This window comes from Zosterops lateralis, assembly GCF_965231275.1.
Source record: "Zosterops lateralis genome assembly, contig: SUPER_6_unloc_1, whole genome shotgun sequence".
Taxonomy (NCBI): domain Eukaryota; kingdom Metazoa; phylum Chordata; class Aves; order Passeriformes; family Zosteropidae; genus Zosterops; species Zosterops lateralis.
Window position 1 is genome coordinate 3,001,160 of NW_028154616.1, and position 15,329 is coordinate 3,016,488.

At 40.9% G+C, this 15,329-nt stretch overlaps 1 protein-coding gene across 1 annotated transcript in view; it reads left to right on the forward strand.

The window, feature by feature from the left end:
• Positions 1–15,329, forward strand: part of KIAA1549L (KIAA1549 like) — a gene marked incomplete at both ends in the record, with an annotated part of 129,310 nt that overhangs the window by 75,382 nt on the left and 38,599 nt on the right. The window contains 4 exons of the mRNA XM_083885371.1: positions 986–1,137; positions 2,582–2,753; positions 5,923–6,086; positions 11,944–12,134. Of these exons, the coding sequence (XP_083741497.1) occupies positions 986–1,137; positions 2,582–2,753; positions 5,923–6,086; positions 11,944–12,134 (679 nt within the window). The remainder of the gene's footprint in view (positions 1–985; positions 1,138–2,581; positions 2,754–5,922; positions 6,087–11,943; positions 12,135–15,329) is intronic.

Genomic DNA, 15,329 nt, shown 5'->3' on the forward strand with positions numbered 1-15,329 from the left:
GTGATGGATTATTTTTGATATTACAATGGAAACTCTGTTTTCAAAAAGATCCTGGGGGTCCCAGAAGACTTTTCTGAAATAATACTGAAGAACCATACATATGTATGAATTGAATCAGCATGTCATATCACTTTTTTTTAACTGTAGAATCCAGTGTCTTTTAAATCTTGCATTCATTTATACTTCAGATGCCTTCTTTTATAGAAATGCTTATTCAGGTTTCAGTGCTCTCAAACAGGATATTTTTCTTGAGACTGCACAAAATCCAAACTTCAGGGTTCAAATCCTCAGGATAGAAACTGGCTGACAGGAGCATCTGGCAATAAGCATAAACCCAGCAGCTCCCAAATAGGTTTGTGTTACCCCTTCAGTTAGAGGGGCAACACGTTGTGACGTGGGTGTGGACCCTCATAGAGGACAGCAGGCAGCAGCAGGGTCAAACATGGAAGGCTCTTTATTATCTGACTCCAATAACTTATATACACTTTTTACAAAGGGCCAGGATTGGCCCAAGAAGGTTAACCTCCTGACTCCACTGGTCACTATGACCATCAGTCAAATTATCTCAGAGAACAACTATGCAAAACACATAGATAAATTCTAAGAATACACATTGTTTACATCAAGCTCCGTGAGAATGGTGCTGCAAAGGTTCAAACACTTGAAAGCAAGAAAGTCAGGAGCGACAGGTTTGAACCTAATTTTTACCTTGAAGATCATAGAGTAGGTGGTCCCCTAAACTGAAGGCCTAGAAATGGTATTTTGAGATTTTAACTCTCCAAAACATCACCAATGATATGAGATGAGCAGGGCAGGGATTGAAATAGAAATGTGTTATATCCCCACAGAGGGGATAACAGTGTCCAGGTATTTTTCTTTCAAGTTAGTCTGCACGTCCCTGTCCCAAGCTATCCCACAGACCACGTGATACTCTACCTGCCCCTGCAGGAAGTGCTGATATGTGTTTTTTTCTCCATTCCCACAGTCATCCAAGGGGTGGATATTGCCCTGCTGGGGCTGAACAACCAGAGCTTTGCCAGGCTGATGGAGCAGCGCCTGGCCCCGCTGTTCATGATGTCCCACCAGCAGGGGAGAAGATTCAGACGTGCCACTACTGTAGGCAGCTACACTGTGCAGGTGCTCAAGGGACCTGTGTGCTTTGCTTGCATGTCTCCTGCTTCAGTTCCTGTCATAGACATGTCCAACTAAATTTCTAGGCTGAATTTTTCCCGTATTTCTCATGGATATCAGAGCAGCGAGGGCAGAATGCCTGGTGCTGCTAACCGTGCCTTTTTCTGGAGCCAGCCGTGTTGGCATGCTTGTCATCCTCCACAAATCATCATTAGTTAATCAGTGTTCATAAATATTTTCTCTCTGGTTGCTATGAAGATTGGTACAAAGTACATATTTTAGCCTATTCAGCATACTGAAGAGTTCCAAGGGTTTTTTTTTTTTGTTTTTTTTTTTTTTTTTTTTTTTTTTTGTGATAAAAGTTTCCTAGGTAACACAAAGCAAGATTTTATTTTTCTTTTTTTTGGAAAAAAATGTAAGAAGCAGCCTTTATTTATACAGAGTTAGTCATCAAATCATGTGTCCCCACATCATATTATGAAGCAGAGACTTCAGACCTGAGTAATTTATTAATCATCTTTCTATTTGCAACATTTTACATTCAGTGTTTTGAACAGATCATATTTTGTTTTCTCACCAATTAAGCCAATGGATGCTATGGGCAATTAAAAAATTTCTTCTTCAATCTTCAAAAATTAGTTATTTAAAAAAAGAATTAAATTATATTTTGCAAGAATTGTTTGTTTTAAGGTATAAACTCAAGTTATTACATTTCCCATTTGCCCACACAATTCTTTGTATTGTGAAAGAATTTAAAAGAAGGAACACATTTTACCTGCCAAATTGAACTTTTGTAAAAGTCGGGGTTTTGTAAAATTTTAGTCCATAACATAATGGAGAAGAATCACAAAACTCCTTTTTCTTCTCATCATTAGAGAGAAGAAAAAGGAGTTTTCTTTGAAAAGTTTGACACTTTCTTCACTCTCAGGAAAGGTAGAGGTACAATGGAAAAATTCTGCCAGTGTTCTGCAGAATAAAATGGGAAAAGCATGATCCCTTTGTTATCAACCTGGGACAAAAAAGTATTGGGTATAGAAAGGAAATGTGAGGCTATTTTTTTATCTGCAATATGCTTGTAGAGTTTTCAGTATTAGAACAGATTATAAGAATTTCCCCTTTACAGAGGACTGTAATGTCCAAAAGTTTGATCCTTTCCTCTTTATTGCATGATTTTCTTAGTGTAGAGTTTTACCTTAGGGTTATGTTTAAATTTTTTAGAAGAAAAGTCTGTTTAAATCAGACTGACTGATTTAATAGCCTGGGCTCTGAAGGGGAGAAGCTCTATGAGAATATTTGCATGGAGCTTATGCTTGTAGGAGGTCTTGAAGGAGTTCCCTGTGGGCACTGCCTCCAAATAGCTCCTGGTGGGTTTTGCAGCGGTACAACACAAGCACAGTTTATTTCTCTTTCTCTCCTGATTTATTTGTTTATTTATTTATTTCCCTCAAAGATGGTAAAAATCCAACGTATCCCAGGACCCAAGGAGCCAGCTGAACTGACATATTACACTTTATACAATGGGAAGCCTTTGCTGGGCACTGCAGCTGCCAAAATTCTGAGCACGGTTGACTCCCAGAGGATGGCCTTGACGCTGGGCTATGTCATCCAAGTTCAAGCTGATCGTAAGAGTCCTTTGAAAAATTCCACACTTAATCGTTGCTTTATCCCATGAACTGTACACTGTGGGAAGTCAGAATTCATTCTGATGCTGCTGACGAAACCATGACACCACGCTAATGATGACTGGGGAAAAGTTGCTCTTTACTTGGCCAAACTTGGCCAAAAAAAGTAAAATGTGGTGGTTATTAAAATGTCCCTTATTTTTGACTTGGTCAAAACAATGTAGATTCTTTTTATCTCAAGGGGATTATTTTATTTTTAATAATAATTTTCACTAAGAAAACTACATGGTTGCTAAAGATATTGTTTAGACACAAACCAGAAAAATGAAGTTGAAAAGAGCTACTTGTGCATATGGGCGGCTTTCACATTCAAGATATGATAATATCATTCAGAATAATGTGGCCAAAAATAATGCATTCTTGCAAAATAAATTTTCTCTCTTTTCAATTTTCTCTTTTAAGACCTTCATCAGTTACTGAGTAATTGTGGACACAGGTTTCTTTAAATGTTTTTTTTAGACAATTCTATAAATTTGGCCCATAGTCATTAACCTGTGTAGAAGCCTGTTTTATCACACAGTTAACAGCTCAGTGTACAAATCCATGCCTTTTGCCAACTGGATTTCTCCACTTTGCTCAAGTATTTCTTTAGAAGGAATCAAAATTATATAGTGGACTTCTGCACTGGGTGTCCTTACTGCTGAAACAGCACATTAAATGGGTGTCCCTGGTGCAATTATATCTGCCTGGAGGAATGGTGTTACTGAAATAATTACATGAAATGGTGACAGGAAAAGAAGAGACCACTGTAATGAGTAATTTATTTATCATCTATAAACATAGGATTGAGTAAGAAGACTGAAATATGATACTATTTCCAGAGAATGCACCATGTACTGTATCTGATCCTTGATTTGATTGTGGCCTTCTGCTGATTTTAACTCAGCTGAACCTGGGCATCTTCATTCCATAAATTCCAGCATTTCAATTCTAAGTAATTTTGTTTTCCATGAGGATATTTCTTTAATGTATTTTTTTTTTAGTAAAGAAGACATAGATATAGCAGTTTCCTAACTCTTTGTGCAGTGATGTGATTTATATTTATGCAAGTATTTAGGCAATTATGGAATCTACTGCTCATCATCTAACTTTGGATTTCCTTGGTCTGATAAGGCAGACTTACTCATCTGTAGATTTTCATACCAGCCACGTATGCATAGATCACTGTAAAAAGAGAATATGCAGAAATTGAAATTGTTATCTGAGGTAACTGAAATTCTGAAGGTAGAGTATTTGAAATGTAGGAGGTAATTCCATCTTTATACCTTATTATGGGAAAACCCCCAATTTATTTCCTTTTGGATACGGTTATTTGTAGTCTGCCTTTGTATTGCCACAGAAAATACTTTGTGTGGATTTCATTTTTGCTCATTGTAATTTCTTTTCTAGCAGAATGAAAAGTTCTGTCCCAAAATACTGTAAGAAGAGACACATACCCTCGGGAGCTCATAGCTGGGTTAGGCTAGACAGATGAATAATAACACAAAAAATTGGATGTTCCTGTGTTATGAGCCAGAGACTGAGTTACAACAGAATGAAAAGCTTGTTTCAAATTCCACTGAAGTCTTAGTGAGTTGAATGTACCATGAGGTGACTTTAGGCCACACTGGAGTCTGGTAACTGAATTAAGGATGCAAATTAGGACTCCTAAATGTCTATCCTATTAGCCATAAGGTCATAATTTCCTCTGTATCTCTTAGAAAGAATAAATATTTATTTTTCAACCCTTGTTTGCTGCTTCCACAGCAGCAGTCTACAATTAAAGTTTTTGTTATTTGTTAAAATTCAGATTCCGTTTCCTTCCCCACAGCCCTTTCATCCCCAAACTAAATGTCAAAGTCAATAATGAGGAATTCTGCGAGTCTGTTGAAAAGTGAACCTTGAAATTCTCCAACCTGGCCTTTTTTCAGTCTTGCTCAAGCTCTGAGCCTAATGGTGCTGTTCCCGCAAAACTTCACCGGCTTTGCAAAAAGTTGCAGATCTACAAAGAAAACAGGCTCAGGCTCTGGGCAGGCTTTCAGCTGTTCCTAATAGGTGCTGCAGAACGAGCTGGTTTGCATTTGAAGTCTGATCCTGGGAGATGCTGAGTGCCTCTGACAGCTCATGAAGCTCAATGACATTTGAAAGCGCCGGGTCCCCGGGAAATGGGAACAGCTGCTTTGTGCTGATGTTCTCACAATGGCCTGTCCACACCAGCAACCCACCAGTGCCACAGCAAAATAAAACAGCCATAGTATGGGGAAGTCCAGTAAGTTTTTCCCTACTGCAAAAGTTCAGCATTATAAGGAGGTTGCCTGATTGTTTTTCCAGAAAGAAATGTAGTGAAATGAGAGAACTGGGAATGCGCCACGGGAGGACCTCCTGTGTGTGGACAAGGTGAAGGTTCATTATCAGAGAGATTATTCTGATGAAATTGAGTCTAAAATGTTTCTGCATCACTGCATTTCTGAAATGTACCCTTTTCCAGGTGCCATCATTAATAGATCTGCAAGTAGTTCTTTCCAGCCTTGTTTTTTCCACTTCTTCAGAAATGATGAATTCTTTTTGACCTGAACTATGATGAATTATTTCTAGAGCACAAGAGAAGCATCTTCTTATTGCCTTATTGATAAAAACTATTCAAGCTAGTTTCACTGTTGTCTAAAAAGCTCTGCCAGTTTGCTCCTGCTGAACCTTTGACACCATGTATGGACTCCATGTGTATTCCTTTAACAAAAGTGCTATGCTACCTTGCTCTGAGCTGGGTTTGTGTTTGAAAAATAGTTAAGGATGCATTACTTGCAACTTTTATTTGTTTGTTTATTGTGTAAATGAACCATTGGAGTGATATCTTATATGGCATCCATCTTGACTTTGGAGGAGATGTCTGTTTTTACATATAACCAGGTATCATGAAATGAAGAGAAAAGAGCCCAGGGACTTGTGAATTCAACAGTGTAGCTGATTTCCCCCACTTTTTTCCCCCCTAGTAAATTATATAAAGCTATTTAAAAGCTAGATTACTTACAGTGCTTTTATACTAATTTCTACATGGAGGCAACTGAAGGCTGGGAGCAACAGGGACCTTGCCCAGAGAAGCTGACCCATGTTGGTTTGCCTTTTTCTGCAGCTGTGGTGAAGAACCCCCCAAACAACCTGTGGATCATCGCGGCCGTGCTGGCTCCCATTGCTGTGGTCACCGTCATCATCATCATCATCACCGCCGTGCTCTGCAGGAAGAACAAGAACGACTTCAAACCTGACACCATGATGAACCTGCCCCAGAGAGCCAAGGTCAGTGACCCAGCCCCAGGCCCAGAAATCCATCTGCCTGCTGAGGCTGTGGCTCTTGGATAGATGCAGTTGGAGGATGGTTGGATTTGCAAGGGTTGTTGCTCACAGCTTGGAGCTGCACATCTCCCGTAGGAGCTCAAACACCATGGCCTCAGCTGTTCCTGCCTGCTGAAGGTGGGAGTGTCTGAAGTTTGGCAGCAGTTCACACCTGGCCCAAACTGCTAATCCAGAATAGACAATCTATGAATTTTTTTTTTTCTCCTACTGATATTTTTCTTTTAGGTGTTTTGGACTTTCTAATTTATTTATGTGCATTGCTAGTTGGGTTCAAACAATTACGTTTTTCTTACAAGAAATACAAAAATTCTTCAATTGTAATTCTTGTAATTTCAATTACAATAATTCTTTTTCCCCCAATCAAATGCACTTCCAGGTTTGATCCTCTGACAGAAAAATGTCATGGAATACTGTTTTATCTCCGTAGTGAAAAAGTCTGCCCTCTCAATGCTGCTACTCAATGGCTCTTGATCAGGTCCACCCAAAGATAGGAGTTGTTAGCCCATGGAGCCTGTGTGTAGGTCAGACTGTTCCTTTGCCCTTTTAGCTGGCTTTGTTCTTCTACACTGGCATGGGATTGAGATGATGATTTTTTTCTTTGGTTTCTTAATGCTTCAGACAGCAGGATTATTGAGATTTCAGCTCTGTTGCTTCTGCTGAAAAATGTAGATTGGAAAAAGAGTTGATGGGAAGCATGATGCATTTGACAGCTCTTTTCTCCTTATCTTGGGTTGGATGCAGATGGGTGCAGCTGGTGCCAGTTGGAAACCAGATATTTGTATCAAAAATGATACAGGAAAGACATTTCCATTTTGGTTCCAGTGTGCTTGTCTATTTATCTACTATTATCTACACGGTGTTAAGACTAGATCTGCAAAAGTGAAACACACAATATCACAAACACAGACAAGAATAAATATCACTGCAGTGCTATTTGATGCCAAATTGAAGCCCCTAAAATGCAAATTATGCTTTATTAGGGGCTGTTGCAAATGCTATGCACCATTTGATTCTTTTTTATGCATAATCTTGGTCCCAGCTAAAGAAGAAAAATAAGACAAAACTTGTACATTGATTTGAACTGCCCATCAATATGGGATGTTTATCAGCTGAAGATAGTTGCTGTGTAAAAAAACCCCAAAAACCAAAACTAACCTACTGCTGGTTGAAATTGCAGCACAGAAAAAACTTGAAAGTATTTTCATATTTTATTCCATTGTTTTCATTCCAAAAGAAAGACAAAATTAAATTTTTACTGTTCCTGAGAAACCAGATTTAATCAGGCTTTAAGATACATGCTCAGGTTAAAGCCTGTTCAGTCAGGTTACATTTCCATCAGCTGTCAGATAGGAGCTGGATCTAAAATTGCTCGAAGAAAACAATTGGTGCTGAGCTCCCAGCACCCACACGACAGTCATTTCAGGAACTTTTCCTGCAGGTTTGTTCTCATTGCAGCTGGAGTGCAAAAGGTTCCCTTCCAGAGTGCATTTCTCCTTTCCGGTTTATTTTGAGACTCCATAAAATTTAATTTAATTTAATTTAATTTAATTTAATTTAATTCATTATCTGAAAAATGATGCATTTCCAAATGAAAGCTAAATTGCTTTCCATTTAGTTTCACAATGATGGCTCCATCAGAAAGGTTCTGCCAGGTCTAGTTTCGAGTTTATGGTGGTATAGGGACTGTGGAAGATAAATCCTGCAGTGGAACTGGGAGTGGACTGGTTTGGTCATTCCTGATTTCAGCATCTTTCATTAAAATAAGGCTAGGAAACGTATTTTGAGAAGATAATGAAATAAGGTAATTTTGAAGAGTTATAGTTTTATTTTTAATTCCAGTGTTAGGGATAGTGGTAATTGCTTGAACAGTAATTGCCATATTTCCTGCAGTGTGGGAGTACAAATAAGCACATATCCATATCACATTTAAAATGAGTCTGCTGTATTTCATGGCTGAGCAAAGTGCTTGAGACTGCTGATTAATGCTGACTCTGCTGGAAGTGGAGTCACAGTGGGGTGATTTGTAGTTTAAGCAGCCGTTTTAGCATTTTCCCTCCGTGCATCTGAGATTTGCTCTTGAACCACCGGAGCCCATTTTGTGATACCTTTTGAACATCCAGTAACCTGCGTAGGGAGGAGAGGAGGCTCCCACGGGATACCTGCATCTCAGGTGCGTTTGCCAGCCGTGCTCGGGCTCCAGGAGCCGTGCTCCAGGGAGCTGGCAGGGGAGAGCTGCTGGGTGCTGCAGAGCTGCGGGAGGAAGGGAGGCTGCGGCTCCTGGCAGGGCTCAACTCCACATCCCTCGGCCGGGCAGGAGGCACGGACACAGGGCAGTGGCAGGGACACAGGGCAATGGCACGGACACAGGGGGCCACAGGGCAATGGCACGGACTCAGGGGGACACAGGGCAGTGGCACGGACACAGGGCAATGGCACGGACACAGGGCAATGGCACAGACACAGGGTAATGACATGGACACAGGGCAATGGCAGAGATACAGGGCATTGGCACAGACACAGGGCAATGGCACAGGGCAGTGACAGGGACACAAGGAGACACAGGGCAGTGGCACAGACACAGGGTAATGACATGGACACAGGGCAATGGCACAGACACAGGGCAGTGGCACATTCAGAGTTAAATATCCGTGCACGGCAGTGGGAGGTGATGAGGTGATGGAGTAGAGCAGCAGGCCTGCTGCTTGAGCCTGGTAATTAAGGCATGACTTTTGTCTTGTGGCAGACTGTGGTTTATAAGATCTCTCTTGGGAATTGTGTTGCTGTTCTGGATTGGCTCAGCAGTCAGGGATATCTGGATGTGGTTGCAGGGAAAAGGAAAATTGAAAAATACTTTTTTTCTCCCTCGATTTTCTCTCTAGCTGTAAAATGAAAGAAGTATAAATTCAAGTTGGTGAAATTCTGATGGGATTTTATTTTAGTGTTATTTCAATGCTCTTTTTATTTTAAGCAACCGTTTTTGCTTTGAGGTTTTCAGTGGATGTTAACTTTTACCTGCCTTGCTTTCCAATTCACAGCATGCTTCTTTAAAGTCTAGAATCTCATTTATCCCCTCACTTTTTTTTTTAGACCACGAAACAATAAGTTTGCAGGCAAAGAGAGATAATACCTGTTGTCTAAGACCCACAAGCAAAAGCAAGTGCTGCAGGCCATGGGAAAACAAGCCTTATCAGTTTGATAAAGGGCATACAGAAAAAAAAAAAAGTCAGTGAAACTGTACCTGGGTAAACAAATAGAGGAGAGAGCCTGATCTATCTCTTTTTCTCCTTCCTTCCTTCCTTCCTTCCTTCCTTCCTTCCTTCCTTCCTTCCTTCCTTCCTTCCTTCCTTCCTTCCTTCCTTCCTTCCTTCCTTCCTTCCTTCCTTCCTTCCTTCCTTCCTTCCTTCCTTCCTTCCTTCCTTCCTTCCTTCCTTCCTTCCTTCCTTCCTTCCTTCCTTCCTTCCTTCCTTCCTTCCTTCCTTCCTTCCTTCCTTCCTTCCTTCCTTCCTTCCTTCCTTCCTTCCTTCCTTCCTTCCTTCCCCCTCTCCCCCCCGCCTTTAGTGTCCCTCATAATGATCATTACAAGGAAAAAGAGTCCCAGAAACAACTCTCCTGCATTGTCTGCCCTTTGCCAGGCAGTGTAATCCAGAGGTCTCTGTCTATCCATTTATTATTTTAAAAGCAATATTAGAATCTCAGTCCTTCAGTATTTTGGATGTATTGGCCATCTACGTTTGCAGTGCTTCAGCAGTGCCTGGTTGTGGTTTAGCCCTGCCAATTCCCTCCAGGGGTAGCAGAGCCATCTGCTCCTGTGGGCTTTTACAGAGCAGGGATCCAAGAGCAAATTTATTTAATGCAATATGTCTGCTGATGAGGATGACTTTCTCAGCTCTCCTTTTATTGCAGTTTGTTACTGGACATGGTGGTAAGTAGAACTCTGATTAAAATAATCCTTCATTTTCTTCCTGTGGCAGATCTGAGCTGGGACACTGCAGAATTCTTTAGTAATTCTCATGTCCTGTTGTTTCTGGTTTGGTTTGTTTTTTTTGTTTGGAGAGTTTTTATTGGTTTGTGTTTGTGGGGTTTTTTTTTTCTTGTCTTCTTTTTTTAAATAAGATATGACGTTGAAACTTTTTTACTCTTTCAAAGGCATGGAAAGAGAACTGATTTAATCACCTCTTCTCTCTCGTTACCTTTGTTCAGAATATCTAGGGGCGTCCTAACTGACACTTAATATTTAAAATGAGGTTGAAAAACATCAGTTTAATTAACAATATTATTATGTAGGATGCTGTGCAGTGTTTTTTCTTAGCTGTCCTTCACACAGCTTCTGCTTCCCTTCCTTCATTTGCTACCTCTGTAGCTCATTTGGTGGCTGTTTTGTGATACCCTGCTTGCCATGGAGGGGTGAATTAGCATTTCTCTGATACATTGCAAGTTCCATGGGGGTGATTTGTGGGGTTGTCTGCTCCTCCTTATCAGCATTAGCCTGGCCTTAAAGCTCTGAAGCTTTTTATTAGAGGAATGCTGAAGTATGGGAACACATTAGGAGTCATTAGCCTCAGTTTGAACAGGAATTTGGGAATACCATGCAGGTCCACATAAAGGAAAAGCATTTGTTATGTTGCAAAAAGTGAAAAACAGCCCTGTTCTTTTCAAACTGAGATCACCTGTGAAATGCATCTGAATTTAGAACTGCAGCCCAGATTTAGTAAGGGACACAACAATTTTTCTGTGTCAACAGCAATTTTTTTTCTCCTGCTGATTTTCTTTTGGAATGAAAATATTCAGTGATGACATGACAGGAACCTGGAGATACTAATCAGTCATGAAGTAATTCCAAAATATTTCCCAAAGTATGTGTGAGGTTTAAACTCAGCATTTTCTCAACTTTGAAGTGTTTTGTGGTCTTTTCTTAGCACATTGTCAATAGTCTTTGTACTTCAGGAAGAGCAACCTTCCTATTTTTGGTAAGTTCATTTTATTTAGTGTAGCAATTTTCCAGAGGTGGTCAGGAATTTCTTTGATTTATTTTTCATAATTTTTTCCAGCAAATAATGTGGGTTGATTTTTTTTTCCTTCTAATTGAAAATGCAATTTGGAAAATCAAATTTTGTCTAAATGTTTAATTTTTCTATTGAGAGAATCCACCTTTTCTTGGCTGCTTTGCCCAGAAGGCATGTGTTAGTTCTGCTGGGCAAGAACTACCCTGCTGCAAGGCTCTGGTGAAATGCCACTTCCCAAGAGAAACAAGTGAAGTCAATAATATCCTTCCCAGTAGGCAACTGGCAAGCCAGGGGAAATATAATTTCACTGATCTGAAAAAGATTCTTTTCTGGAAAACGTTGCCCATGAAACTTTCTGATGTGTGCCTTTTTTACTTTGGCTTGACTGGGAATAAATTACTCCCACCCTCTTTGGAAACACAAGGGTTTTGTCAGAGAAAGTTTTCAATATGTTTTTTTTTTTTTTTTACTCCTAATTTTTTGTTCCACATCCTTGTTCTCCCACTGTCTGTCGAAGTAATTTCTGGGGGTGTTACAGCACAGTAAGAAAGGTTAGCCAAGATCAATTTTATACTAATCATGTTTAAAATGTATGGAATGAAGATCTCGTCAGAAAATTGGTTTCCTGTTGGGCATTCACATGGTAATCTATGTATTTTTACCTGCCACATAATTAAAAAAGTTAAGGAGTAGTGAAAATTTTTGCATTGAATTTGAAAATTTATGTTAAATCTAGTGCAGGCTGGAAATTTCTGTTATTTCTCCTGGGTTTTTTTTTTTTTTTTTTTTTTTTGCAGCCAGTACAAGGCTTTGACTATGCCAAGCAACACTTGGGTCAGCAGGGAGCAGAGGATGAGGTTTTACCTGTGACTCAGGAGACTGTCATCCTTCCCCTCCCCGTCAGAGATGCTCCTGCCTCCCAGGAGAGAGAAACTACCCAGGATGGGAGCACCATCAAAACTGCCAAATCCAATGAAACCAGGAAAAGGTACGGGCTGGCAGCTGCTGCCTTTCCACAGAGGGGTTTAATAGGATGTGTGCTGCTGGGTGCTGTGAGGTTTGGCACCCAGGCTCTGTCAGTGGCAGATGGCTCCTCTCCAGGATGGATCCTTGGCAAAATACTGGCCTGGGCTGGATGTGTGAGATTGCTGCAAAGTATGGGATAAAGCCAAGTGAAGTCTTAACAAGGAGGTGAAGTGGCTTTTATGTGCATGTTGGTGTTGCATGAGAGATGAGCCCAAATGAAAGGTGAGACCTGTAGCATGAGCACTGGTAATTTCCTCAAGGAACCATAAGACAGGTCCTCAGCCACTGTAAATTACTGTCACTCCACTGGCAGGCTCTGTCACTCCAGATTTGGACCCAACACCTTCACTAGCAGAAAGGGAAACCCTAAACACCCACTAAATTATGGAAGACCTCTAGATCCAGAGCATCTACAGCAGGACAAAAGTTGTGAAGTGTAAGAGTAGACTAGATAGTGTCTAGGGTAAAGTGTCCCAGGTTTGCACTCTCTTCATCATGAAGTCTGTAGGCTTGTAGGATCATGGATTCAAGATCCTCAAGAAGCTATATGGCTCCTCTTCTCTGCTCCAGCATCAAACACCCCCCTAACTCAACTTTATCTACCTTATTTTAAAGTCTTCCACTGGTGGGATGATCACAACCTCCTCCAGCAATCTGTTCTCTCCTGCCTTTCCTGTTAGGAAGTTTTACCTCATGTCTGCTCTCAACCATCAACAGAACAGCTGAATATTTCTTTTCTCAGTCCTTGCAGGCAAGGAAAGCAGTTTATCCCTTTATTCCAGCTGTTTTGCTTGCTTTGAGGCCAGTTTTCCCTTGACCCGTTCTCCTTGGTATTAAATAAGAGTGGAGCTGAGCATAGATGCTGAAGGGAACAGAGGAAAATAAGCCTTTTACATAAACAGCCTGAACAGAGGGAACTGTTGTTGTGTAGCTCACAGGTGTTACACGGGCCTGGCCGCTTGAAGGGATTTGATAACACACAAGGAAAGCAGATGACTAATGCAGAGTAATTCTAGAGAAAACCAAGCCTTCCTGGCTGAGTCACCTCATCTTGTCCAGTATTTTCCCCCTTTGGAATAATGGGAAATCTTGGTATGCTTGGCCCAGTGTTGCTGCACACTGTGACAGGGACATGCTGGAAGGGAAGGTGTCAGCCAGCATGGTGTGGACCCACACTTCTGCTCTTCTGGGTGGGTAGACATCCCCAGTGGTCACCAGCTGAGGTTTTCCCTGCAGAAAAACAGAGAGAAGGATCCTGAGCTGGTGCCTGGTTTGTCATACTCCTTTGGCTGTGTGGTAAATGACCAGGAATGTGGACAGAGCTGTCTGCAGGGCATAGCAGTACAGAAAAGTGAGCCAGCTGCAATTGGATGTAAACTGTTCTTCTGTCATTTAATGCCAGTGAGGTGTTGCTCACACTACAAATCGTTGAAATATGAGGGTTAGGTCCTACAGCCCATGTGAACCAAACACACCTGTCTCTTTTAAAATCTTCCATCTTTTGAGGAAATGACAAATGAAAGATGACCGTGACACCTTCAGTGCTTGCTGGTGCTGGGCAGGTCAAGTCTTTGTAGGAATTGTTCTTTGAAATGTTTTGAAGCCTCTCCAAAGCCATGTGCAAATACACATGAGGAAATGCAAACCAGCTCTCTTAATCCTCTAACTAAAGTGATTAAGCACCTCACTCACCTTCGAGTGAGAGCAGAAATCCCCCACTTAATCTGCACCATTTTAAACAAATGTTGATAAGCAAACTTGGTGCAAGAAGGTTATTCTCATTATAAAATGTGCTGAACCTTGGTGACCTTCTAAGCAAATAACTAAGAGTTAGTTTTCCCTCCTTCAGGGTGATTACTTGAGTAAGTGAGAACATGTACAATTTCAGTATTTCTCATTCCCAGGAGCTATGTCTGGAAATGGAATTTAATGGTTGCTGAAGATGAAGAAATATTTCTTGACCTTTATGTGTTTGCTCTTTCATTCAGGGTACTTTACAGCCTGGAAAGGTCAATTCAAACCAGACAGCTATGAAGTGGCTGGTAACTGATCAGACTATTTTCTCTGCTATCACCACTGACAGAAACTTCTCAGTTAGTAATCCGAGGGCCACTTAAAAAGAAGGAATATTTGGATTAGTGTCACCACAGAAATCATTGTGCAAGCTATCCATGCTCATTTCTTTTCTGTGTTCCCAAGTTGAGCAGATTTTCTTCAGGTATTGTCTGTCCCTGGATGGATTTTTTTTACTGGGCTGGGATTATTCATTTAGCAGTGACAGACAGGTTTATAGGGAGGAATCCTGCTTCTCAAGAATACTTATTTTCAATAGGATTTCACAAGGAAACCCTCAGGCTGGACTGAGCTGGTTGCATGCTGAGTTCTCCTAAAGTCCTGTAGCTAGAAAGAGCTTGTCTCAAATTATACATTTTTCACCTAGGCTATCTTCAAAAGGGGAGTCCTCAAGAATTGCTTTCCTCATATTTGTCCCTTGCTGTTCTGACCACAGTAAACACTTTGTACTTACACCAGGCAGGGTGGCCAGACCTGGAAGTAATTGAATGTTTCAAGCTGATGATCCAGTATTGGCAATGATTTTTGGGATGGTTTCAACAGTTGTTTTCTTTTTGTACCATTTTCTGGTTATATAAAATCATTGTGACAGCAGTAGAATTTAATTTGATTCTTTTTCTCTGTAAATGGAAGCCTCTGTGACTAGGCCCATTCTTTTTCTTTAATGTAACCTCTCTACATCATCACTCTGTCACTGCCCATAACAACTCAGTGGTAGATTGCAGATAGGTTTGTGAATAATCACACAGGTCCTGATGAGGAGAGTTTTCCTTCCCTTTGTGGCAAGTTTCATACATGAAAAAAACGTGACTCTGTCTGGATGCAGACTAGCACCAAATGTACCATATTCTACTGTGGCCTGCCTTTTCCAGCTTGTGCATTAGGATTTGAGTAACTTGTCTACCCCAGAAAGCAGGAAAGCAGTGGTGGGATCTTGCTCCCAGCACAGCCCAGAGCACACTGCTCATTTCTGTCCTTGCTCCTGGCTGGGACTGAATGCACAGCGCTTCTGCCCTTCCCTCCCTCCTCACCCTGAGCAGGGACCAGTTTCAGGACAAGGATGTGCAATGGCTGATTTAAACCA